The 26737-nt window shown below is 39.7% G+C and overlaps 1 protein-coding gene across 3 annotated transcripts in view; it reads left to right on the top strand.

Annotated features, from left to right (window-relative positions):
* SLC24A4 (solute carrier family 24 member 4) overlaps window positions 1-26737 on the top strand; it is a 93513-nt gene that overhangs the window by 44236 nt on the left and 22540 nt on the right. For 2 of the 3 annotated variants that reach the window (XM_062637971.1, XM_062637989.1), the window contains exons 3-12: window positions 12883-12959; window positions 13895-13969; window positions 15990-16074; window positions 17118-17221; window positions 18236-18310; window positions 19312-19337; window positions 20034-20087; window positions 20291-20433; window positions 23496-23665; window positions 25812-25956. In XM_062637971.1, the coding sequence (XP_062493955.1) occupies window positions 12883-12959; window positions 13895-13969; window positions 15990-16074; window positions 17118-17221; window positions 18236-18310; window positions 19312-19337; window positions 20034-20087; window positions 20291-20433; window positions 23496-23665; window positions 25812-25956 (954 nt within the window). The remainder of the gene's footprint in view (window positions 1-12882; window positions 12960-13894; window positions 13970-15989; window positions 16075-17117; window positions 17222-18235; window positions 18311-19311; window positions 19338-20033; window positions 20088-20290; window positions 20434-23495; window positions 23666-25811; window positions 25957-26737) is intronic. The other variant, XM_062637981.1, reaches the window with a different exon arrangement.

The following is a 26737-nucleotide window of genomic DNA, read 5'->3' as shown; positions in this document are numbered from 1 at the left end:
TGCTTGTTTTTGGAAAGCAACATGCTAAGCTTACAGCTGGAGTATTTTTGCAGTAATGGAGAAATACCTAAGTTTAAATGAACTAGCTGTAAAGCAGCTAGTTCATCAGCAGAGAAGCAGAAGCTCCAGCTGTAACCTGCACATCCAGCCTTCCAGTCGGGCTTGCACCATATGTGGTGAAGCTTGTGTGACAGTTGTTCCTATTACGACCTGGCTAAATTAAAGACATGTTGTATTAGAAGTCTCTTTTCTTCTACACTTAACTTCTGAAGTGAACTAAAAAACCCTTGTGTACTACTCTTTCATGATTGTGCTGGCACATCACTAAATCAATGTACCTTTTTCCCCCCTCTTTCTTTGCTTTTGCTAATTTTAATTCTATGGTTTTCATCCTTGTACTCAGCTTCATGTCTCCTTTGTTATGTAAATTGGTACGAGCTTCTGTCCTGGGTTCAGCAGTAGCAGTCATTTTTCTCCTTCTTAGTAGCTGGTGCAGTGCTGTGTTTTTGACTTTCAGCCTGGGAACAGCCCTGATAACACCAATGTGTTTAGTTGCTGCATAGTAATATTTAGTCTGACCAAGGACTTTGTGAGTCTCATGCTCTGCCAGGGAGGAGGGGAAGCCGGGAGGAAGCAGAGATGGGGCACCCGACCCAAACTAGCCAAAGGGGTATTCCATACCACAGCACGTCATGCCCACTATATAAACTGGGGGCAGTTACCCATAAGGGTTAGATCACTGCTCTGTCGGGCTGGGTATCAGTCGGCAGGTGGTGAGCGGTTGTATTCTCTTCCCTTGTTATTCCCCTTATCATTATTATTATTGGTGGTAGCAGTAGTGGTTTGTGTTATACCTTAGTTACTGAACTGTTCTTATCTCGACCTGTGGGAGTTACATTCTTTCGATTCTCCTCCCCATTCCTCTGGCAGCGGGGGGAGGAAGGGAGAGGATTGAGAGAGAGACTCTGTGGCTGACTGGACTTAAACCATGACAGCTTCATTGCAGCATTCACTTACAGATAGTAAGTAATCATGAAACAGGATTTCACATGGACAAAGACAGTGTGAGGAGGGCTGTAAATTCGGATTGTGAAATTATTGTAATGTTTATTTTTTTTTACCTTCCAGTAGTGGACTCAACTGCTGTGTGCCATATGGATTCAGATAGCTTTTATTTTGGAATAATTACCAAGTATTTAGGAAAAAATCACTATCCCTCCCTAAAATTTTAAGTGTCACTTAAGATGCTGCTAAATATGTAGAAGTCTGCAGATCTTTTAAGCTGCTTTTTACTTACCAGATTTCATATCAAATGTGAGGCTCCAGAAGTATATAGTAGGAACTATGACTGAAAAGAGATCATTCTTGAAGTACTTCAGTATTGTTTACAGTTCCTTACTGAATTTCTTAGAGTAAGGAGAAAATGCCCCAAGTGGTATTGTTTGGGAAAAAATAGAACAGTGCGCATCTGTCATTTGAAAAATTATTCATGTAAAAGATGAATCTTGGATGACTGAGATGGGATTACTTGTGTGGAAAAGGTTGAAGTAGGCTGTAGGTGTAAGAGACATGTTGGCATCATTTTACATCATCAGGCAAGAAACCACACGTTGGAATGTGCATGTATTTGTGACTTTAAGCTGAAGCATATGAACTGAGGAGTAATGCTAGTAATCCTGTGTGCTCAGAAAGTGTAAATGTAAGCCTGCAAAACTATGAAGTTTGTTTGAAAGATAAGTAACAATTCTGAATCTCTGTTTAGTTTGTCTTCTGAGTTTTGTCTTTCAGATTTTTGGGTTTGGGCCCCTTCCACAAGTACAAAGGCTAGATTAAGATTTTCTGTTTTAAGTGAAAGCTAATGTTCTTGCATAATTGCAGGATTCCAGAACCATGGCTTCAGGAAAAGTAAAAAAACAAATATCACATGGTTTACAACAAAGTAATGAGAGCTGGCTGCACCACATGAGCATGGCTCACAGGGAGAAACTGTGGTTCTGTTTGTCCCCATGAAAATGAGTTTTTCAAAGCACCAGGGGGTACATGGAACAAAAAATTACCCTAAATACTTGACTCCAAAACCTGACTTCATTATAGAGCCAGCATTTCTTAACCCTAGGTGGTTGGGTTTTTTTCTTTTGAGAGCTCAATATGTGCAACTTCAAACAATTTTTCAAAATTCATTTTCCTTCTGAAATGAAAGAGAAATTCAGAGAATTAGTGAGCAGATCTTGGCTTGTGGCATCAACAGCCTGATTTTTGTAAGGGCTGAGCATAGTGTCTGTGCTGAGCTGAGTTCTGTGAAAATCTTGGCTTCCCTGTGCTGAATTCTCTTGGGAATCAGGGTCACCTAATGAACAGCCTTGAGGGGCTTCCTCTGCTTCATTACTATGTCTTTGTATTCTACCTGTTCCCTCTTGATCGATGGAGCTTTTTGGACAAAGCGCAAGAAAACTCACTGTTGAAAACAATTCTGAATGTCAGGGGTGGAGTAAATGTTTGAGTAGGTCTTTTTACTGCTGCCTTCCAGCATTTTCCTTCTATATTCAGAAAGAAAAACTTCTAAGTAAAGGAAATTCAAACAATATCTGTGCCGACTTTATTTTTTGCCTTTCTCTGTTTGGTTCCTGTAGGCCTCAGCTAGTCTACTGTTGCTCTGCTACCTTGTGCCTATTTGTTTCTAGAAAACTAGTTTATTTAACTTAATCTTAGCCTGGTAGAAGATTAATCTGTAGTTCTTGTGCTGTTTCAACTTGGAGAATAACACAATTTTCCTGGATGTTTAAAATTCCTACTTGAATTGAGTATCAGAAAAATAGTTAAAATGTGTATATTTTAAATATGTGATTTCCTTTCCCACGCATTTGGGAAAAAAGAATGTGCCAATACAGCTGTTTTTAAATGAGCCATACTGTGGCTATTGATGAAATAGAAGGGATTCAGAAGCCTATTATTTTGAATTAACTCTGCTGAAGGCAGAGTTTTGCTGTAACAGTTATTACACTGTTTCGTTTAAAGTGCACTGGAAGATAGCTGCTCTGGCAGCCCTTGTGGTTCCTTGTTTTTTCCTTTTCCATGTTTTCTACATGTAATCTGTTCGGTTTTCAAGTAATCCGGTAGCTTTTCTAGCTACCAGCAGTTCAAACTTGCTATGTGGTCTGATTTTGATCAGGTCAAAATTTTGCAGTCATTTTGCAGTTTGAATGCGTCTGTCTGTTCTACTGATGATTAAAAAGCCCAAAACAAGTCTTCATTGAGCTTGAGATGATAATGCCAAAACCTTATGGTGTTTGATTCTCCAGCCTGTTTCACAGCTGGAAGGCTTTCCTGTGAAAAAAAAATGTAAGGAATGCTTCTTTTTCTCTTGGCGTGAAAAATTGCCCAACCTTTTGATAACTGTGATTTCTTATGAGTCCCAGTCTTGATAGTTAATCCAGTCATTATCCCTTTTGCTATCAAGTGGTGATCATGGCTTTCTGCCTGTATTTAAGAAGTGGACAGCCAAGCTGAGTCCAAAACCCTGCATAGCCAGAGAGCTCCCTCCCTCAAGAGGAACAAGAGGCTGTTGACCATAGAAACCACCAACTTTCAGGAACCAAAATATGAGGAAGGATGAAGGGGAGAGGGGAAGTTGAATGTATGAAGCTCAAAGTGAAAAAAAAACGAGGGAAATTCCATGTAAAAGACACCATTTTTTACTGGTGACTGATGTCAGTAGTTAATTCCCATAAAAATCTTTAGGTACTGCTTTGGCGACTTTAACTCAGAGTAGTGTAAACAAGTATGAGACAGTAAGTGAAAAAGGGAAGAAGGTGAAGAAGGTTTTAGTAACCTGGTTTAGGAATCTGAGGTGTAAAATAAAATGGCTGATGTCCTTAGGTGGGGTTATGAAGAATATGTGTGTGCTTTGTGGAAAACTAGTACCATAATCATGGAAGATGTTAACAGAATTCAGAGCACTGCTCTACACTGAATTAAGGTCTTTTAAGGTAGGCTGTTCTTAGGCTGTAATAAAAATATGTGTTGTGAATTTCATCTCTGTTCAGTATTGATTTAGAAACGTTAAGTGCCCTCATTCTCAGTTAATTTGAACGGACTTCACAATTTGATAGTTGTACTGAAATCTTGGGTCATGGTAGAGGTATTCCAGGCAGGTTCCAGCAGTTTTCTATGGTTAATAAGGTTGAGATGCAGCTGTGTGAAGGTATCAGGCATTAAACATATGAGAAAACGGTGTGAAATGCCTAACTTTTGTGAGAATGAATGCTCATCATGAGGTTCTTGATCTCTAGCTCTTTAAAGGAAGTTTCTAGAGGTTTCGCTATCAGGTGGAGCCTAGAGAAGAAAAAAATCCATGATCCCAAACCTTGGGGTCCTTTTAGAGTTATCTTGAGGGCATTTAAACCATTAATATAAAGCCCAGTACACATGAAATGCTGTACTCTGATAGGCTGATGCATCCCCATGTTGCAGTACTTGTGCATGCATATGTCATCATTGGCTCTATAGATAGGGAGATGGGATTTCCTCATGCCTTTCAATTTCTTTCTGTTGGCAGATAATTCTTAATGTGTGTTTATTTGATTGTTTGACATTACCCTAATGAGTGCAAATACTTTTGTTCTTTATAAAAGAGAAAAGAAACTAAATGTAAGTCCAGAGTTTGATAAGGTGTTAATGTTACTTTCTCTTGTACCAAATCCAATCTTGTACAGGTATTTTCATGATTTCATACTGATAGGAGAGTTTTAAAGGCTATTTCATTAATATGTCATCCTTTACAGATGTCCTGGGTTCAGCAGTAGCAGTCATGTTTCTCCTTCTTGGTAGCTGGTGCAGTGCAGTGTTTTGACTTTCGGCCTGGGAACAGAACTGATAGCGATGTTTTGGTTTGGCCAAGGACTTTGTGAGCCTCATGCTCTGCCAGGGAGGAGGGGAAGCCAGGAGGAAGCAGAGACAGGACACCTGACCCAAACTGACCAAAGAGGTATTCCATACCACAGCACGTCATGCCCAGGAGGTAACTGGGAGTTAGCCGGAAGGGCTGGGAGACTGCAGGGTTGGAGGAGGTATCGGTCGGTGCTTGGTCGGGCTGAGGGGGGCGAGTTATCGGTCGGCTGGTGGTGAGGTGTTGTATTCTCTTCCCTTGTTATTTCCTTTATCATTATTATCATTGGTGGTAGCAGTAGTGATTTGTGTTATACCTTAGTTACTAAACTGTTCTTATCTCAACCCGTGGGAGTTGCATTCTTTTTTCGATTCTCCTCTCCATCCCTCCGAGAGCAGGGTGAGGGCAAGAAAGGGGGGGAAGTGAGCGAATGAATTACCTGACTGGGTTTAAACCACGACAACAGATATTAAATGGATTTAATAGTTTAGAGTTGAGTCAGTTATTGTCTTTCTAAGCTGCCACTTACCATTGCACAGATAATCGCATTTGGCAGTCCTCTTTTGGTTGAGCAATGAAAATTGAATTAATGTACCACAGAGATAAAATTTGCTCATAATTCTGCTGTTTGTGAAGTGAGGGCTATAGAGGAAGATGCTCATTGTGCCGTATGGTACTTTGCCTACAAATATAAAGCTTGATCTGTGGCATCACATGGTCTTGCACTGAGGCACAAATGTCTCTCAAAGAAGTTGGATGGTATTTCCTGTCACTTCTTTGCACTTCATTCAGATCCTCTGTTGCTGATCAGGTGGTATAATCCATGAAACCAGTTTAGTCAAGAGTTATCTCCAAAGGGGTTTCCTTGCAGAATTTTTCAAGTAAAGGTGTGTCTTTCTTTGAATTGCCCATTGGTAATTTGCTGTAACATTGGTGCTTAGATTAGTATTCAGCAGAAGGTGAACTGAGTTTTTGAGGGAAAATCCACATGTCATCTTGCTCCGAGAACTGGAAACAGCTGTCTAATGGGAATGGGAGCTTAAAGCTTGGTAATTCTTATTTTTTCCTGATGGTAACTGGAATTGGGTTTTTTTGTTTGTTTGGTTTGGGTTTGTTTCCCCCCCCCCCCCTTCTTTGGGCCTTCTAAGGTTTTTAAGTTACCAGCTTTCATGTATAAAGGCACTTGCTGAGTATATGTTTTTTTTCAAGTGACAGTTCAGATTTAAGTGCGTGTTAGCTTGTGGGGTTAGAAAGGATTCTTTAAAAATTTGAGATTTCTGTGATTTTTTTTTTTTTTTAATTAATTTAGGCTTGGTGTGATTGTGTAAAAATATAGCTTTAATTTACGATGGCACATTTATGATTTTCTAATGACTGTTGAAATTTATTATACGTAATTTGAGAAGTATTAAAAAGGAGGACTTTCATATGGCTGACTTTATGTATCAGTAAGCTAGTTTCACTGTGATAATATGATCTTTGGATTGACTTTGTTTCCATTATTAACACTGGAATACATAACTAAAACAAGTCAAAACTTCTTTATGAGTAAAAGCAACCTGACTCTTTCCTAAAGTACAAAATTGCTGTCACAATACTTGCAGTGCACAGGTTATGTAAGAGGATCAGATCAGTCTATTATGCTGTTCCCTGAGACTACCTACATGTCTGTTTTGGCTGTACTGAGCTCATCTCACCATCATTTGTGAGATTGTTACCACTTCTGTACTGAAGCTAATATGTGAAACATGACAGGGGACTAGCTGTCTTGATATTGGTGGTAAAGAGAATATGGAAGGAATTTCTCCGGTTGCCATCAGGATTCTGCTTTCTGTAAAAGTCTTCCCAGTGCACTGATTTTTGAGTAACAGCATGGGTCAAAGCCACAAATGTTTTGAAAGCAAGGGTGATTCTAAGGCATACTCACACATTGATTGCAGCTTAGCTCACATGGGACCCCTGCATTCAGGGTGGTGTAGTTAGAAGAAGTGATGCTTTTTTGGCGTTCACTCAAATCTTTGAACAGATTATATTAGTACAGAATTAGAATTTAGTGGAAGTTGCAGTATCATGAAGGCTGTTGAAAGTTCAAGTCTTGGTGCACAAACTGTTGACATTTTGCTGCTGGCACTTGGTAACGATGCATGTATTTGCTTGACAGGTATAAAGAAGCTCATTTCTGCACACAGGGAAGAGCTTCTTTGCTATCACTCAGGCACAAAATATATGTGCATGAACACCAGGCCTTGGGAAGATGAAGCCCTGCAATGTGGAAAGGGAATTGCACATAATGAGAAAAACACTTAAGTGTAAAGGTGCCTAAAGTTGCTTGCAGTATTTAAACAAAGATACAAATTTAAAATATTCAAGCTGGCATGTAAATATGATTATATAAGAGGTAAAAGTGGAAATATATAATTGTCTTTTGCCTGGTTTTCATCCCCTTCTGCCTTCAGTGAGTCTGATAATCAACAACCCCTGAATGTCAGGGCAAAAGGAGTAGGTATTGCAATCTGTAGACATAACATGTCCTGAACGAACAGAGGAGCATGGGCAGAGGAAGAAGATGCAAACATTGAAAGAAGTGGGTTTCTGAGCATGTTGTTTGCCTAACCTCCTTCTTGCAAAGGCAGAGTGGAACCAATTGCATGTGGCCTTTCAAACAGCTAGAGCTCCCTTCTCCTTATGAGAAGAAATTCAAGAGTTGTAACAGGCTTGAACCCTTAGCAGGTATTAAGAGTTGCCTCTATGTGTAAATCAACTGCTGATAAGGTGAAGAAATCACATGTTGAGGCAGGTTATAAAACCACAGATCCACGTGGTTGTTGAGATGGTCTGTCAGGCTTAGGAGATTTTTGAACCTTAAGTTCGTTGGCAGACTGCCTGTCACAGTACTGATAGGGCATATGGGAACAATGCTCTAATGGTACCCCGAATTAATCTGGCAACAGCCTAAATCTGGGCAGGTGTCACTGGCATGCCTGGGTTACCCTGGCTGCTGCGCACTGGATCTTCTCTCCAGAACCATGCAGACAGCTTAAGCTGTGCAGCTGCCATTATATTCTGTTCTGAGGCATGCTATTTACATGCCTTGTAGCTATTTTACCAGAGACAGCTCAGCCTCAAGAGCTTTTTACCAGAGGTGAATCATCCTTTCTGTCACACCATAATTAAGGATTTTTTGCTTCCATGACTCAGAGAAAAAGGTGATGCTGTCCCCTCCAAGTCTTGGCTGGATAAGCTGCTTTTGTTTCCCCACTCATTTCATGATTGGAGAAAGGGAACGAGCTTCAGAATGATCCAGGTCCAATATAGACTTGACTTTCTCGGTGCCCTCCTTTCCCCCTCAGTAAATCTGTGCTCGATAAGATAAGCTGCAGGAGCATTTGTAACAGTGCCAGCAGGATAAATATTTCTGTATTTCTAGCTGATTTTAAGATGATTGGTGTGTGTTTCCTTCCCTTTTTTGGCAAAGGTTAGCCCCCTTAGATGTACTGCTCTTCATTTCATCTTCTTCTCCCATCTGTTCTGTCTCTCTTCAGTAGAAACCAAGCAGATGTAGCTCCCACACAGGCTGCTGGATAGCTCTGTCTCCCATACAGGAGAAGACATCTATGTGTGAAGTACAGTGGTGCCCTGCTGCTCTCCCCCATCAGATTGTACCATGAGGGCAGACCAGAGGCTCCCTGAAACTCTGATAATGTTATTTCCCCTCTGTCAGCTCATACAGATGAGGGAATACCACTGCCCCCCCCCCCCCTCAGTTCAGTGATGTTGATTCCCAAGCTGAAGCTGGGAGCCAAGATAATCCAGACAACCTGTTCCTGAGCAACCAGGTTATCATAACAGTAGGTAAGAAAAACAAATCTTTAATATATTAAAACCATGATACAGCAAGTAAATAAAGAACAGTGCATGTACATAAGGTATACAGAATTTATAGATGACAGTTATACAAAACCTGTGATTATCTGGATAATAAAGCCGTAAAGACAGCAAATGTTTGCACTGAAAACCTCCAAACTTTACATTAGAACTCACTGGCAGGTGGCCATTTCATTAAGGAAGAAATTTTACTTGCCTACTCCAGACCCTTGCTTCATTTCACTGAGTTTTAAAGAAGATTTTGTAGTGTCTCTTTGTGAGAACAGTTGTATACCATGGGTTCTGTGTAAAGAGGAACATTATCTTAGAGTAAAGTTATTTTCCTGTTAATTTAAAATTACCTCTGTGAGGCAAGCAGATATTACAAGTAGTTATTTATTATAAATACTACATCACCAGACTACACATGAAGCAAGATGGTTTGCGGTGAAGCTGGTTAGCATTTGGTTTGTGATCAGATGCCTGGGCTCATTTTATCTTCTGGCTCTTACCTTTGACATCTTTTGATTTCCTAGTTGATATTAACTTCAAGCAAGTGAAGTCCCACTAGAAAGAGTGATTTTTATTAATGCTTCTTGAAATCTCAGTTTATACTGACTGAACCATTTTTAATATTATACTTTGACATGTTTTACGGTCAACTGAATGAGATTACTGGGTAGGCAATAGCATGCCAGATGACACCTGTTTTGCCAAGTTACGGGACAGGGACATATTCCCTGTGCTATGTGGTGGCAGTAAGGGTGATGGTGCTCCTGGTGCAAGCACCTGTGATCAGAGCTGCAAACCCTTGCATCAGGCTGCGTGAAGGGATGTGTGCCCCATGTGCAGAGTCACATTATCATTGCTGGAGACTCGGGTCAGGCTCTGGTCTCTGCTTTCCTAGTGCATTGTTGGAATTCTCACAGCCATGGCTTGAATGGAGAATACAGAGGGCAAATGGGTAGTATGGTAAGAAAAATAGTATGCATGTCCTGAACACATCTGTGTGAGCATGGTATTTTAGCCAGTGATGCGAGAATGCCCGTATTGTGTAAGATGCCAGCAGCTGTAGCTCTGGGTATTTTCTCCCAAAGGAGAAGTCTCCTTGATGCTTTTTTAGTTATTAATAATTTTAGTTAATTGTTAATGGAAAGAATGGTTACTTTGGCTTTTGGAAAGAAGGTGTGATTTATGTAGTATGAGGTTTTAAACACTATGTGCTGCTGGCTTAGTAATTCATATCATAAATATAATAAAACATTTATGGTAGCGGGAAATAAGGAAAAAAACAGCTATGGGATCTTCAGCTTTGCATGGAGAGACTGTTCAAGTCTTTGTCAAGCTAGACATATGCATCATATGTAGGTGTGTGTAGTAGAGATGAGAAGGGGTGGTTTTGTATTTATGTAAAACTCAAAGATTGAGGAGGTGCTAAGTCTTTCACATCTTTGAAACTAGATGATCCTTTCACCGCAGCTAAGATTTTCAAGTGTATTTGGTCATTACAGGTAACTCAAATTTAAGATACTACAGAAAGTGTTATCTTCAAAGAGTTATAGTGCAACATTTCCTAAAATAAGGCTGGTTTAGGGTGTTTGAAGTCTAGTCTGCAAAAACCATCAACAATACCTCAGATTATTGGTTTCTGTGTTCATAGTTATTGTTTGCAAAATTATATTGAGAAATTGAGGAAATATGCCATTGAAATGAAAATGGAGCAGCATAATTATCATATGTTGTGCTCTTAAGCATTTCTTTAAGCTGGCAAATTTTAATATGGGAAAGGCGATCATATATTTCCTCTGTTTCCTTCCCCAAGTTTCAGTGAATTATGGTAAATTCACAAGAACCTTGTGGTGCTTCTTATGTTGTCAACTTACGTCTACAAGTCCTTGCAGACAGGAACATCTCTTTCTGAATAATAATTTAATGACTTGAGTGCATTTGGATTCCAGTGGCTGAAATAATTTTCACCCTTAAACTTCCCAGACATCTGTCTGAGGCACTGTAGATATCTATCCCTGCCTGTTTTGCCAATCCAGATGTCTTTTATCTCATATATGTCTTCAGGCCTTTGTTTTAGTAGCTGTCTGTCTCCACCACCTGGAATCCTCTTTTTCACTCTGTTGCCTTTGTGTAGAACACAGATCCTCTAACTGAGGTCCGCACGACTTCAGAGGCAAGACTCATGTCTTTGCACATCCCTATCATACACCTACAATTTCTGCTTCATTCCTCTTTCACCAGATTTAGATAGTAGACTTTTTGGAGGAAGTACTTGGACTCTAATTTGCAAGACTGGGGAGCCCTATGAAAGTTTGTAGTGAAGAACCTGCTGGAAGATTACAACCGTTGTGTAATTTTTCAGGCAAGGCACACTTAAAGCCAGGAATATTATTTCAGGATGATTTTTTGTTCCTGTGCCTATTACTTTGGAAGTGTATTTAGAGGAGACACAGAGGAGATGATAGTAAAAACAAGTTGTTATGAAATGCAGTATAGTAGAGGTGGGTTTAGGTCGCTGCATAACCAGCAGGTTGAGAGAGGTTATCCTGCCTGTCTGTTTTGTTGAGACCCCACCTGCAGTGCTGCGTTCAACTCTGAGGCTCCCAACATAAGAAGGACACGGTCCTGTTGGAGTGGGTCAAGAGGAGAGACGGGAAGATGATCAGAGGGCTGCAGCACCTCTGCTGCAAAGACAGGCTGAGAGAGTTGGAGTGGTGCAGTCTGGAGAAGAGAAGGCTCTGGCAAGACCTTCTTGTGGCCTTTCAGTATTTAAAGGGAGCCTGTAAGAAAGATGGGGACAGGCTTTTTTCACATGGAAAAGAGAAGGGGTGATAGGCACAAGTTACTGCTGGGGAGATACTTACTGGGCACCAGAAGAAAGTTTTTCACAATGAGAGCAGTCAGCCATTGGAATAATCTCCTGTCCTGGCTTCAGCAGTAGCAGTCATTTTTCTCCTTCTTGGTAGCTGGTGCAGTGCTGTGTTTTGACTTTCGGCCTGGGAACAGAGCTGATAGAGATGTTTTGGTTTGGCCAAGGACTTTGTGAGCCTCATGCTCTGCCAGGGAGGAAGGGAAGCCAGGAGGAAGCAGAGACAGGACACCTGACCCAAACTGACCAAAGAGGTATTCCATACCACAGCACGTCATGCCCAGGATGTAATTGGGAGTTAGCCGGAAGGGCTGGGAGACTGTGGGGTTGGAGGAGGTATCGGTCAGAGCTTGGTCGGGCTGGGGGGGGCGAGTTATCGGTTGGCTGGTGGTGAGATGTTGTATTCTCTTCCCTTGTTATTTCCTTTATCATTATTATCATTGGTGGTAGCAGCAGTGATTTGTGTTATACCTTAGTTACTAAACTGTTCTGATCTCAACCCGTGGGAGTTGCATTCTTTTTTTGATTCTCCTCTCCGTCCCTCTGGGAGTAGGGGGAGGGAAAGAAGCGGGGGGGGGGGAGTGAGTGAACGAGTTACCTGACTGGGTTTAAACCACAACATCTCCCCAGGGAAGTGGTGGGTGCCCCAAAGCTGGACGCTTTTAAGATTCAGCTGGACAGGGTGCTGGGACATGTAGTCTCCAGGTCATGCTTTACCAAGACAGGTTGGACCAGATAATCCTTGAGGTTCCTTCCAACTTGGTATTCTAATGGGACCTGTAGCAGTATGACAAGAGATAATGGTTTTAAACTAAAAGAAGGTATATTTAGAGTAGATGTAAGGAAGACATTTTTTATGATGAGGGTGGTGAAATAATGGAACAGGCTGCCCAGAGAGGCTGTAGGTGCGTCACCCCTGGAAACATTGTTTGGACAGGGCTCTGAGCAACCTGATCTAGTTGAAGATGACCCTGCTCTTTGTGTGAAGGGGTGTGGAATAGGTAACCTTTAAAGGTCCCTTCCAAACCAAACCATTGTATGATTCTATGAATTACGTCGTTAATAACAATGAAGTATCAGTTCTCTGTTTTTTTGGCAGAGCAGAAGAAAGATTCTGAGGTGGCAAGCTATAACGTAATAAATTGAAAAATGCACTCATGTTTGGTCATATATTTCTACAGATGCATCCTTATTTTTCAGTTTCTTGTTTATAGATGATCTAACATTTAAAAAAAAAAGTTTATTTCTCTTTCAGCCATTAATGAATTTCCTGAAGATATATTTACAAATAAAGAACGGCAGCAAGGAGGAGTTCTGCTTCATATCATTGCCGTAAGTCTTCCTCTACTGTGCTTATTGTTTTTGTTTTGTTAATAAGGTGTTAATTATTTTAGTGACCTTACTAAATAGAGCTCTGTATATATCAGCATGTTTCTAATACTTTGATTTAATTATTTCTGATGTGTGTATACATACGTTTTGGGGACATGGTTTAATGGTGCGCTTGTTAGTGTTAGGTTAATGGTTTGACTTGGTGATATTTGGGGTCTTTTCCAACCTAAATGATTCTGTGATTTATTTAAGAAAATGATGCAGGTCTTTCTTTCCTGTTGTGCCTCTGCAATTGCAATTAGAATTATAAAACCCCTGAAGAAATACAGAAAATGTTGTGTGGCATTTTATATTTTATTGTAGAAAAAAAAAACAAAAACAAAACAAGGCCTGCAAGCTCTGGTTTTTCATTACCTGCTCAGGGAAGGAAAAGTAAAAAGGAGTTGTGTTTGTTAGACAACAGTAGGATTGGGCCCACTTCTTGAGCACAGCACATAAAGACACAGAAGAGAGTGGGCAATCGTGTGCAGAGAACCAGGATCATTCCTGGGAGATCTGGTGCAGTGAGCCATGGTCAAGGTCCACTTATTTCCAGGTGTGATTATTTCTTGGGTATTGTTAATCAACATGGTGTTACTTTCTATGTAATTACATGGTCTGATAATTAATGGAAAATACAGATGGTGACTACATAACTTTGTAAGCCTTTGTAAGGGTCTGGCAAACATTCTTGTTCTAAACTTAATCTTACATTCAAGAATCTGGTTTTATGGCATAAATTGATCAGCAGAGGGATTTTTATTTGGAATGGAATAAAAAGTGAAGCTATATATTTCTACTAGTGTGAATAAATACAGCATTGCCTTCTTTCCTCTTTTCATGTACAGGAAAAATTTGAAGTATTTCCTGAATTTATTTTTCTTTTTTTTTTGCAGGCTCTTTATATGTTTTATGCTTTGGCTATAGTATGTGATGACTTCTTTGTTCCATCTTTAGAGAAAATTTGTGAGGTATGTTAAAGAACTTTATTCATCTTTTGGAAATTCATTTAGACAATATTATAGAATCAAACATTTTGTGCCATTGTTGTTTGGAGTTCATTCCTGTCAACTTTTTGGCCTTGGTACTTTTAAAATTATTTGAGCTTTCCATCAAAAAATTATCCTTTGGTCTGGGAGCATTGGTCCCCCTGGCCACACTCAAGGAATAAAAAATGAAAGATTTAATGAGATCAGATGGCAAAACCCACTATTAAACACCTGAAGCATGTAGCTAGGATGGATATTGCATATGGATGAGTTGGGTTTATTAATGTACTCTTAGTTTTACAAGTCACTTGTGTAAATAAATCATACATAGACAAATTAATGTGTTGGCTCTGCAAATTTTATATTGCACTTTTACCACCCTATCAGCAAGGAGAAAGCAAGCCTATGTGGTCCTAACATAAAGTAGAGAAAAGGGAAAAGGCATGGGAAAAGTATGTACCTTGTTTTGATATGGGACGAGAGTGCATATTTTATATGGAAAGAATAGTAAACAAATATAATTCCTTTACATAACTGCTGAGAAGACTTTGCAAAATTAAGAGCAATATTCTAATCAAGTGAGTTGATTGGGACAGTGTAGAATTTATAGTGGGCCTGTAAATGTTGTGTTAGGTAAGGCTTTGGTGAACTACTACAAAATGAATACAAAATGCAAAGCAGATTTTAATTCCCTTTTGAGGGCAAAATAAAAATCTCTTCTCCTTTTGAAATGTGTGTGACGGTTTTCTGAAAAACTCCTGTAGCTAATTAAAAAGCCTATTTTGCTATGGATATATGTACTAAATTCCTGTTAGTATTACTCAGAGCTATGTACTTATTGGTAGAAGAACAAGTAGAAGAATAAGGGAGACAGCCAGTTACAGTAAAATACTCAAGAGGGATCTTTTCTATCCTTTTCAGATCTCCTGTCTTCAGCATTCACCTTATACACCATATTTAAGTTGTACCAGTTGGGTTGTACCAATTAAGATGTCACTGATCCTTCATAAAATCCTTGTCTCTAATGTTCTGCTGAACATTATAACAGCTAAGAAGAATTCAGATAGCACACATAGGTTTCAGCTCCTGCAACAGTATGACTGGTAGTGGGTCAAATGGTGCAGTAAGGGCTTTTGTTTGTTTTGTCATGTTCTGTAGGATGACATTTTCATCAGCTCAAAATGTTGCATACTGCCTGAAAAACACATGCTTTTTCTATCATTCTTTTTGTCACTAATCACTTTTCGATCCTTGGAAGAAAAATGAAATACAAGAGATGAGTCTAGAGACTATAGAAAAGGAAAAAGCTCCTCCATAACACCTTCTCTATAGTTCAAGGGAAAGATCTTCAGACAGTATTAAATTGATACAGCCCACTTGTAGAGAGCTACATGGGTTCTGCTGGTCTGAGAGCTCTTATTTCTATCCTATTCGAGCTTAAGAGATGCTGTCATAAAAGTAGATCTAACTGCAGTACACAGGCCTCTCTGTGTATGATTATACTAATTTTGTCTGTGTCAGCAGACTCACTTTTGATTAACACAGTTGCAAAGTGAAGCCAGAATCAGGCCTGCTGTTTCAAAATTCATACTCTGGGGGTATATTTTTCTCTTATGGATTTTTATTTGCAAATTCTAGAAGCCCTTAATTCTTGAATGATTGTGTTCAGAGTTCCAAGTGTTAATGAGACCAATTTGAGATGCTTATAATTTTTTTGAATCTGCAGAGATGCTTTTCTCTAAGCTACATGTAAGCCATAATTAGCTATTGAGTTATATATAAGTAATGTTGTCTGGCACTTCACTGGGTTAGGTTATAAACATTTTATTTGCCAAAAGTATATTTGCCTTCTCAAAGGTAATGTCTTGATTTGTATCATAGTGACTGTTGATCCTTTAACAGCACTGTGGCCAGAAAATGAAGAGCTTCTGTCTTTGCAGCTCCAGAACTGTGCAGTGTAAATACAGTAGCAGTGCTGAAATTACCAGTGCTTTTCTTACAGAAACTACATTTGAGTGAAGATGTTGCTGGAGCCACATTCATGGCAGCAGGGAGCTCCACTCCAGAACTGTTTGCGTCTGTTATAGGTATGGAGCCCGCACACTAGCTCTTATGAGATCTGCTGTTAAAACAGCAGCAGCAGATCAAGCAGAGGTATCCAAAAGTGCTTTCATTCTGTCAATTTATAATCAGCAATTGCAGCTGTCAACTAGTCTGCAGTTCATGGTACAATTAACTACTCAAAATATCTCATAAAACTCTGAAGCTCCTCTCAAAACACAGTGATGAATAGCTGTTTCTGAGCATAGGAAGTAAAAGAAACTTATTGCAGGCCCCTGAGAGGGAAGTTGAGATATATGAGAGTGGATTAAGAGCAGCCCTGAAGAGAAAGTTTTGGGGGTGTTGGTTAATGAGAAGCTCAGTTTGACCCAGCAGTGTGAGTTTGCATCCCAGAAGGCTAAGTGTATTCTGGACTGCATCAAAAGAAGCCTTTCACAACTTAGGCAACCTGTTGCAGTGCCTCACCACTCTTATAGTGGATAATTTCTTCCTTATATCTAATCTAAATCTACCCACTTTTAGTTTAAAGCCATTAGCCCTTGTCTTGTCACTACAGACCCTGGTAAAAAGTCCCTCTCCAGCTTTCTTGTAGACTTCCCTTAAGTACTGGAAGTGCTGCTATAAGGTCTCCTGTCTTCTCAAGGCTGAACAGCCCCAGCTCTCTCAGCTTTTCTTCATAGGAGAGGTATTCTATCCCTCTAATCACTTTTGTGGCCATCTTCTGGAGCTGCCTCAACAGGTCCATGTCTTTCCTGTACTGAGGACTCCAGAGCTGGTTGCAGTACTCCAAGTGGAGCCTCACCTGAGCAGAGTACAGGGGCAGAATCATCTTGCTCTAACTGCTGGCTGCACTTCTTTTGATGCAGCCCAGGATATGGTTGGATATTGTCCAACTCATATATAGTTTTTCATCCACCAGTACCCCCAAGTCTCTCTCTGCAGGGCTGCTCTCAATACCTCCATCTCCCAGACTGTATTGATACTGGGGTTTGCCTTGACCCAGGTGCAGGACCTTGCACTTGGCCTCATTGAACCTTGTGTAATAATGCATGTTTTGCTCCCTCTGCAGGTGTGTTTATCACTCACGGAGATGTAGGAGTAGGGACCATTGTTGGTTCAGCAGTTTTCAACATCCTCTGCATTGTTGGTGTGTGTGGAATGTTTGCAGGACAGGTTAGTAAGACAATTCCTTCTATGGAGTTCAGTTGCTTACACTTTAGGGGTTTCCATGAGCAAATATTTAAACAAACAAACCAAACCAAACCCCACAAACAAACAAAAAACCAGCACCCCCAAAAATAAGAACAATAACAGTAACCCCCAAACAACAACAACAAAACCAAACCAAACAAGAACCAAAATCCACAACCCAACAAACAAGCAAACAAAAAAGCAACCAACCAAAAAAACGAGTGTTAGTCAAAGGCAAAAATGAACTGGCATTGTGAAAACTGTCAAATGTTACAAGTAGCGCATGTTTCCAAACAGTTCAGCTGTAGTTTCAGCACTCTGAACATGTAGCGCACATAGGAAACTGGCTCCTCCTTGTACAATACTGTGTTCACAGTCAACTGATCAGTGGCATCTCCTGATCCTTCCTGGTTCTGATGGGGTCAAAGATTCTAGGACACAAGATTTGCTCCATCTACTCAGTAGGTGATTAGACTGTGTATCATATTTTTTCAGGAATTAAGTCTGATATATCCACAAATATAATGAAGTGGGAGCCATTGATTTACTTCAGTACAGTGAATTGTATTTTACAATTAAAATTATGACCAATTAAAATATCATTAGTAAGAAATGAATTTCATTAATAGAAGGTTCTCTGTGGTTTTTATTACTAGTGATTTTTGTAGTTCTATTGTCTTAACAGACTGATATGTCTTCTGTTAGCATGAGCTGTGATTGGTTCCAGAATCACTGCTAACAATAATTCTGCTCACATGCCTAAGTGGTTGCAAGATAGAGGCCTTTGTTTTGTCTTTAAAATTGCATATTTTATTGGCTGAAGTTATGATACAAGGCTGCCCCATCCCTGGCAGTGTTCAGGGCCGGGTTGGATGGGGCTTTAAGCAACCTGGTCTAGTGGAAGGTGTCCCTGCCCATGGCAGGGAGGCTGGAGCTAGGTGGTCTTTAAGGTCCCTTCCAATCCAAATCATTCTATAATTTTATGATATTTTTCAGGTGGTTTGTCTCACGCAGTGGGCTGTGTTCCGGGACTCTGTGTACTACACAATATCTGTGATTGTACTTATACTTGTAAGTAGCTCTCTTACCAATTAATGTGATTCTTTGCTTGAAGTTTTGGAGATCCAGCCAGCTAACCATAGATAAACACTAGTAAACCATGATTTTCATAGCTAATTCTAGTGACATCTGGAAGTGATAGCTCAGCTCCACAATGTGGTCCAAGTATGAATACTTCATATGACCCCACAGAATACATGTCCATCAATGTCCATTCATTTTGTACCTACAATCTGTGAAGTTCTTGCACGCTAGCAGGGTAGTGTTGCTCACTTCAGTGAGCACTGTCTTCTGACCTAGGGGACTTCCTGTTGTGGAGGTGAAAAATTTCGAGCTGCATCTCTCTTTTGAATAGGGAAGGTGGCTGTTTGTTGCTTCTACACAGTAATTTTATTTCGCAGATTCTGGGTAAATTTTTCTAAATGGAGCACAGATGGGATACCACTTTGTTTATCTAGAGCAGCATAGTAGTTACCAAACACACCTATTTACTGGGTTTGGTGGAAAGAAGGGGAAGAATCTACTTAGTTTGATTTGTAATAAATATGGATCACTAGCTGGCCATTCAGTTACAGGAATTATATAGGGAGGAGTAAAATGTGTATAATCACTTGGCCTAAAAGCAGAAGTAAAATGGCTGTCTTTTCTACCAAAACTAGTCTAGCTGTTAAGAGGACTCAGAGCTAGGTCTCTTCAGAAATATGACTTTGCTGTTATTTACACAGGACAGCATTGTGTACATTTGTACATATCTGTCTCTTTCACATGCTCACACTGTCTTACTCAGTAGTGTTTGTAACAGTCACTGAGAGGGATCCAAGCCTTGTTCACAAGGTTTCTGCTTTATGAGGGGCACAGTCCGTACAGTGAAAGTTCTGGTTAGAAAGAGTCAAAACTCAAGCAGCTTCTGGTTAGATATGACTGATGTTTATTAAATAAATTTGACTGATTTTCAAGATAGATCAGAAAAGTGGCCAATTTATGTCTTTATTTTTTTCCCCCCCTTCTTCTAGTTTATATATGATGAGAAAATAGAATGGTAAGTTGTGTAAATTATTCCTTACAGTACCATCTCTGCCATGGGACTGATCACTCAATAGAGTTGCAGTGTAATTAGCTTTCATTCATACATGCTGGGAATATGAGCTGGATTTGACACCTAGAAAATCATATGTGTTTTCTTTGGTTATATTTTTTATGATGATCAGGGAAAACTAAAAGAAAATGTAAGAACCTGGAGACATTAACAAAGTAAGTAGGCTGTATTTAAAGCCTGAAGATTCACGTGTGCAGAGAGGAAAAGTGAAGGTCTGCTGATTCTGGCTGTTAATATTTATGGAGTGCTAGGTGTCCCAAAGAACAGTCTAATGTGTGATCCTAGTGGGAGAGCATAAGCATCTTCTAGAAGAGTCCTCTTGAGTGCCTAGCCTGTGCTTCAGCGCTGAAATGACAAAAGGCCTTGGCATTATTATCCTCAGAGGGTAGCTGTGGTTTCAGTCTGCATAACACATTTCTGAAATACATGCGTTATGTATTTGCATGCTTATTGGAACCTGAGAGTCTGCTTCCCCTCCCCCCCCCATTCTGTTGAGACACCATCTAATCTTAATGATGTGAATCCTGTGTATACAAATGTGACTTATACTAGATGTTTGATTCACCCTGCATAAAACTTGAAGAGCATACAGCTGTTTAATGGCCTTATAACACTTTTTTTTTTTTTTGTCTCTCTGAGGTGGGAAAGCCTTGTACTCATCATTATGTATTCATTCTACATACTTATCATGAAGTAAGTGCTTTTCTCCTGTGTAGGCCCTTTAGGTCTTAATTAACCATCATTCTTTTTGTGTGGTTCTGTCCTTGGTCTTCCTGCTGAGAATGTGCATCTAGGCTTTACTGCTTGCTTGCATAAGTTGTTCTCAGATGCTTAGAAGTTGGACAAGGATATTCAACAATCCAACTTTTTCAGACCTTTTTCATTTGCACTTTCAGATACAATGTGAGGATGCAAAATTTCTTCAGCATTAAAAGCAAGAATGTTGGAAATGGTGACACAGTCAACAATGAGCTTGAAGATGGTAATAAATATTATGCCTATAGTTGTGATGACCCATCCATTCCATTACTATGGAAAGGTAAGGCTGAGCAGACAGGACTTTGAAAAAGAGTAGTTCACAAGGTGCCCTTTTTATTTCTTTAATGTGTATCTAAACAGTGTTACTATTCAGTCAGAAGCAGGAATTTTCATTGGGTTAATATGATAATTCAGCAGTCAGATTGCCAGATGGAAAAAGAAAACCCAAAGCCCAATCAATTTATTGTTTTATATCTATATTCTGAAAACAAGCTGCTTTGCACGGTGGCAGTTTTGCTTCCTTTTTGTCTCCAGTGATGAGCTGCAACACTGAAAGAAATCTTTGAAATACTTTAATCTCATTTTGCAATGAGTTGCTGTGAATGTTGACTATGATACAGTCAAGTCTTTGGATGTGGAGATATTTACATATGAGATTCAGAGGATGCCTCCTAGGGCAGTAGTTACGTATTCAAGTGGGGATACAGGGTAAGGGTGATTCAGTGAAAGAACACAGATGTTAGTGAGTTTTATTTCTAAGGTATTTGTTGGGTTAATTGACACTTGGCTGGCTTCACAAGCTGAGCTGCACCTTCCCAGCAGCAGCTTTCAGAAACAGGAGCACTGCTAGTAGCCCTGAGGAGACTACAGCTGGTGTCTGCCTTACCTCCAATCAGTGGATAGCAAGTTTTGGGGTCCGCCAAAAAGCCTCCCATGATTTCACCAAGGTGTAGGTTTAATCTTAGTCTGATTTTCACAGGACAAAAGTGATTACTTCCCAAAAAATGGTCATTTGATTTGGGTGAGGAGCTTTGTTCCTACCAAGAATGCTTAGTCAGTTGCTCAAGGTGCAGATAAAAGGGGGGTTTACATGCTGCACAGCTCTCTTCTGTGCTCCTAAGTTTTACTATTTTCAAGAGCATCCAGTGGTACTATATAATAGCTTCCATTACTCAAGTTTGAGAAGAAAAAGGAGAGCTTTTTACCATAGGATAAATTCAGTTTCAAGGGCGAGTTCTATACACACAGGTAAAGGCAAAATGTTTATACTTTATAAATAACACTCCTATTTTAGAAGTACAAGCATGTGGCTCACTGCCCATGGCTTTTATTGTGTTGACCCAGATTTCCACCAGGTGGCATGGTTCGATTCCTGCCTCAACCCAGCAGCTCCTGAAAAAAGTGGGTTTCTGAGGGCCTGATCAGGAGTCAGCTCTAAGTCAGCAAGAAGTTTTCTGTTGATTTTGACAGGGACAGGGTTGTTAGTGATGACACTTCATGGTGAGCAGGAAGTTTAGGTAGTTTGTTGAAAGGAAAAGCTGTTCTCAGAAGGTATTTTTCTAAGGACTATCACAAAGGAGAAGCCAAAAAGGCTTTTCTCTCTCACATTTGTGAAAACTACTTTCGTGATTTTTAGGTGGAGCCTGTTTGTACCATATAGGGCCAAGGTATGTATGTTTATGGGCATAGGGAGTGAGACGGGAGAACTGTTGTGAAAAGAGCAATGTGCTGCATTAACTCAAACCAGCTGTTCTGGGGTTTTTTTTGTTTTTTTTTTTTTTTATAGTGATGTATTCTACAGCACTGCTGAGGTGTGGTTGTTTATTTTTTTTATCTTGGTATTTCATCAAAGCGCAGTATATTTGGTCACTGTCTCCTTAGTGCTGTAAGAAATAATTCCAGAGTAACTGCAGTGCTTTGATGTTTTTTCATGATACTGTAAGATAAAGAAGCATTTTGAGACTTCGCTGGAGAAACTCATTTGAGAGCAGTTAATCTGATTAAACTGTTGAAAAGATACCTGGTCTTTTTTGCCTTACCAGGATTGCTGTCAGACTAAAGCAAATGTTAAGCTACTGTGGTTGAGGACCTCTTCTATGAGGACTGGTTCCTAGGAAGATTGTCTGGCTATATATTCCTTCACAGATATTCTGCTACGCTCTTAAGAGTCATTGGAATGGATGTGCTGCTTATTTGCATCATCAGCTATAGTACTCAGCAAGGTTAATTTGTTTTAGATATTGGGGTGGAGGGAGGATAGCTGCTCCTTTATGTTTACCAAAGGCAAAATTACTACTAGTTCTATTCTCCTGTAAGACAAAACCACAGAGTGGATTTTTTGAGTAGGACATATTTCTTTATGAAACCAAAGATCTCTTTATGACACTTCAGGTGACTCCAGTGTACTCATTGAAAATTCATTGTAGTGAAACAAAGGAAGACACTCCAGTGCCAAAGGGTAAAATCTATAGCTGTCTACTGGTGATTTATAGGTTTGATTTTTCTTGTTGAATGATAATGAAAGGATATACTTTTTCAACTCCAAATGTTAGAAAATGCTGGAGACAGCAGAGCCTTTATTGCATGATATGATTTACTTGCATGCATGGATCCAGTCTTCTTCCTGAAAAACAAAAATAATTCAACACTGTAAGAATGCAAAAAACTAACAATATAGATTTCTGTGTGTTTAGAATAGGTCCATTTTAATTCCTTTGAGTTGAATGTTTTCTTAGATTTCCTTTGCTTCCTGACTGGAACCATGCACTAATAATTATCTTGCACTTCTACCTCCTAAATTCTCTTCTTCTTCTTAATGTAAGTAACTTAACACAAAAGGGGAGTTGGGGGGGCGAAGCTTAGCAAACAGAAAACAAGCATCAAAGAACTTTGGTTGTTTTTTTTCCATGTAGTAATTAATATTTATTAAAGTCATATGCATATTTCCTACACTGCTTTCTAACACCACATGGGTATGCCTCCTGTCTGCTGAGCCTTGCTCTTCTTGCTGTGTGTAGTCTGTCGCATTTGTGAGAATGTTGGCTTGTTTTTAAACTCTGAAAGTCCTTACCTGTACTTGTGTTGATTCGCAATATAAGTTTGTTTCTCTGTGTTCTTAACACAGTAGAACAAAACTTGTAACCTTTGTACAAGTTCCTTTATATTAACAAAGGCTTACTTAATACATTTGTTCTTGACAATTGGGTTTTTTTCATTGTTTCAAATCTGGTCATGTTAGAGATACTGAATATTACTCCCTTTGAGTCTAAACAGAATGACTTTGGGTGATGGGAAGCATGGTAAGATCAATTCACAACTAACTTTGTCCATTGTGACCATTAGTGAAGGGGATGCAGCAATATGGCAAAAACAGTGTTGTGATGGTGGATGAGATCATCTGTTCCAGTCCCCCCAAATATCGGTTCCCTGAAGCTGGATTACGGATTATGATTACAAATAAATTTGGACCACGCACCAGAATGCGGATGGCAAGCCGTCTTATCATTAATGAGGTAGGTTCTTTAAGAAAAGAATTAGTTGCTATGAGCAAAGGAGTTGCTAAACAGCCGTGTTTATAGTTATTTTGATTCTCCCATGTTCCTAGGGATGGGCTAGAGTTATGTCTTTCTCTAACAACTGTGTCACAGCAAATTTGAAGATGGATTCCTAATTGGCAACGCTGCCTGTCTTAATGGGAAGGCAGTCACCAAGAAGGGACTTTCTTATTTCCCATCCAGAAGATGTTTATTTCCACATTTGTGTGTCTGTATGTGAACACATTTGTGGTTTATCTGCAGCAAAAGAACTGGGTTTGATCATTACAAAAGCTGTCAGGCTAAGACAGGAATAATGGACACGCAAAAATCTCTTAAGAACTGCTCTTTTATTAGCAGCACCTCAGGATCACGTCAGGTATTTGCCTACCTTCTTGGTCTTATCTGTAGTCTTCAGCTCAAAATTAAAATGAACCAAAATATTTTTATGAGGGGAATTTGCGCTAGACAGTTTCAGTTATCTCTAACTCTAACTTGGTGTACTGTCACCACCTTTACTGTTATTGCTTGTTTCATATCCTGCAGTTTAAGTGACAGGACTGGCCCTGTGACACTGTCCTGAGCATGTATGAAAAGCTGGGGTGAAATTTTTTGACCTTCCAACCTTCTATGAAAGCAGGAATTTATCCTTTGCTCCCTACAATGTCAAATATGAGAGGTTTTTACTGTCACATATAAAATAATTTCAGCAGTTTAGGAAATACAAGCTTTAGGAAGTTTCTGGAATTTGCATGTCTTAACACAGTTTATATGTCTTTCCAGCATTGAGAATAGCCCAGTGAAAGAAAGCAGCGCTAATATATTTATAACAAAAGTCCAGTTTAACAGCAAACCAGTGAAATGTTTATTAGGAAGTCAGCTTGGTGGCATACAGTCAAGAGCAAAAGATCAGAAAGGGCATGTAGCAGCCTTTGGCTCTGTAAAAGCGCTGCTTTGAAGGCAATTCACTGGTCAGCAAAAAATCCTTTTTTAATGGATATGTGCACTGATACTTCCTAGTTCAACATCTTTAAACCAGACCATTTGGATGTATGTTCTTACCTATTCTCACTGCCAAAGTGTTGCAAAGTATTCAGATATGAGTTTTCTCTATTTTTAAATAAACTACAGTGTGTTAATACTAGATTCAGATTTTTTTATATGTTGTGCACTAACTTTATTTTTCAAGGCATTTCAGAACACTTTTAGGAAGCTACAACAATTTGTCATGAAAAAGAGAATGCTTTTCAACCCTGCATTATTTCATCTGACAAACTAAAAATACATTTTTTAAATAAAAGTAGGAAATTACTCTCCCATTTCACGTTCTCCAGTGTATTATTGGGAAAATATACAGACACTTAAACCTGTCCCTGTAATTGTTGTACTGTTTATTGAAACTGTAGCAGTCTTCCACAAATCTCTGGGGATAGTTAAGAGCTTCATGAAAGTGTATGCTCAGACAAGGGCAACAGGGCTGCTCTTGGAATTATTAGTAAGACCTATATATTAACCTAAACGAATGGGGATGAGAAGGAGGGAGGACAGTTGGATCTGAGCAGGAGAGATCCTGGGTAATGAGTCATTCCTAAACCAACTCTAATAGTGCGGGAATGTCTTGAGTGTTACCAGTAGTAGCTTGAGATTACTCAGGAGATGACAGTCCTGGTTGGACACTCCCTGATTGCCTAAGCACCCTTTTCCAACCAGATTTGCATATCCCACATGCCCTTGGTCATCGTGCTTGTAGTAGGCGTGGTTAAAGCCCTTCCCAAAACTTCGCTCGTGAAGCCAAGCCAAGCCATAGTGCTGTTTGCTAATTTGAGTGAGAACTGTTGAGTGAGAAGCATTTCAGAATAACCATGCTCATTAAAACATGGTGTTGGAAGGATGGATATCACAACTTTCTCCATCACGGCCTAAAAAACTTCTGCCAGTAATTCTGAGGTGGGTGGTCAACACTGGCCTGATGAAGACAGGTAGGCCACAGACAGATTTGTTTGTTGCTGCTCGGAAGGAGAAGCATCACAGCTCACGTGACTGGAGCTGGACAGACAGCAAAACCCAGATTTAACAAAGTCACTATTTTCCAAACTATGGCAGTTTTGTGTTTGACACTGTGCAGCGTCAGCGGTTAATCCAGTCTGCCAATGGCTCAAGCAAACCACTTCAGAATAGGAGACATGAGAATATTGAAAACGGGAACATCCCTGTGGTGAACCAAGAGGAGGAAAATGAACAGGACAATCTATCTCCCTTTTCATTGCCAGGTAAGGCTTACTTTACAGCTGTTTATAGTAAGGAAGCAGAAGATAATTAAAATGCCAAACACTGGGTTGTAAGAAAAGATGACGTATGCGGGCGGAGAGGAGGAGGGGGATTGATTTAACTCTCCGAACGCTGGATTTGATGACAGTAGAACTGAACTGGAGGCTACATGGCTAAAAGCCATTATTAGGAAAGGGTTTTCCAGCTATTGTGCACAGTAACAGTAGAAGTGGTGGCTTGCCAGAGGCAAAGGGAGAGCAGGTAAGGCAGGTTTATATTAAAAAACATGTTGGACCAACCCATTGAGCACTGCACTGTTAGTAATTTTGAAGTCAACAGTTAATAATGACCTTCTGGAGATTGCTAGGCCGGAGGCTAGGTGTACAAATATATAATAACTTGATTTAGTGACTGTAGGGGAGGCTTCTTGGATGAAAAAGAAGAAAGGTTTAGGGAGAGAAAGAGTGTTTAATATCTTTGACAGTGTTTAGAATTCTTAGACTAGCAATAGGTAATAATATTCACCTTCTGAAATTTTTTGGGAAACTCTGTGGTGTGAAGGGCTATATATAACCAACCTTATTATGTTGGTGCCCTTAACACATTGCAGGTTGACTCTCCTCCAAATGCTTTGGAGATTAGACAGCCGAGATTAGATCCCCCCTACAGACACGTAGTTAGTGGTTGTCTGTCACACAGTTACTACTAACAGAAATGTTGTTTGGCATAAATGAATATCGCATGCAGTGAAAAGGAATAATTTTCCATGTTGTATATAGTTCA

This window comes from Pezoporus occidentalis, unplaced genomic scaffold, assembly GCF_034315485.1.
Source record: "Pezoporus occidentalis ecotype Australia unplaced genomic scaffold, CSIRO_AGI_Poc_V1 ctg115, whole genome shotgun sequence".
Lineage (NCBI taxonomy): Eukaryota > Metazoa > Chordata > Aves > Psittaciformes > Psittacidae > Pezoporus > Pezoporus occidentalis.
Note: the sequence above shows the minus strand (reverse complement) of the source record. Positions and strands in the feature narration are given on the sequence as shown.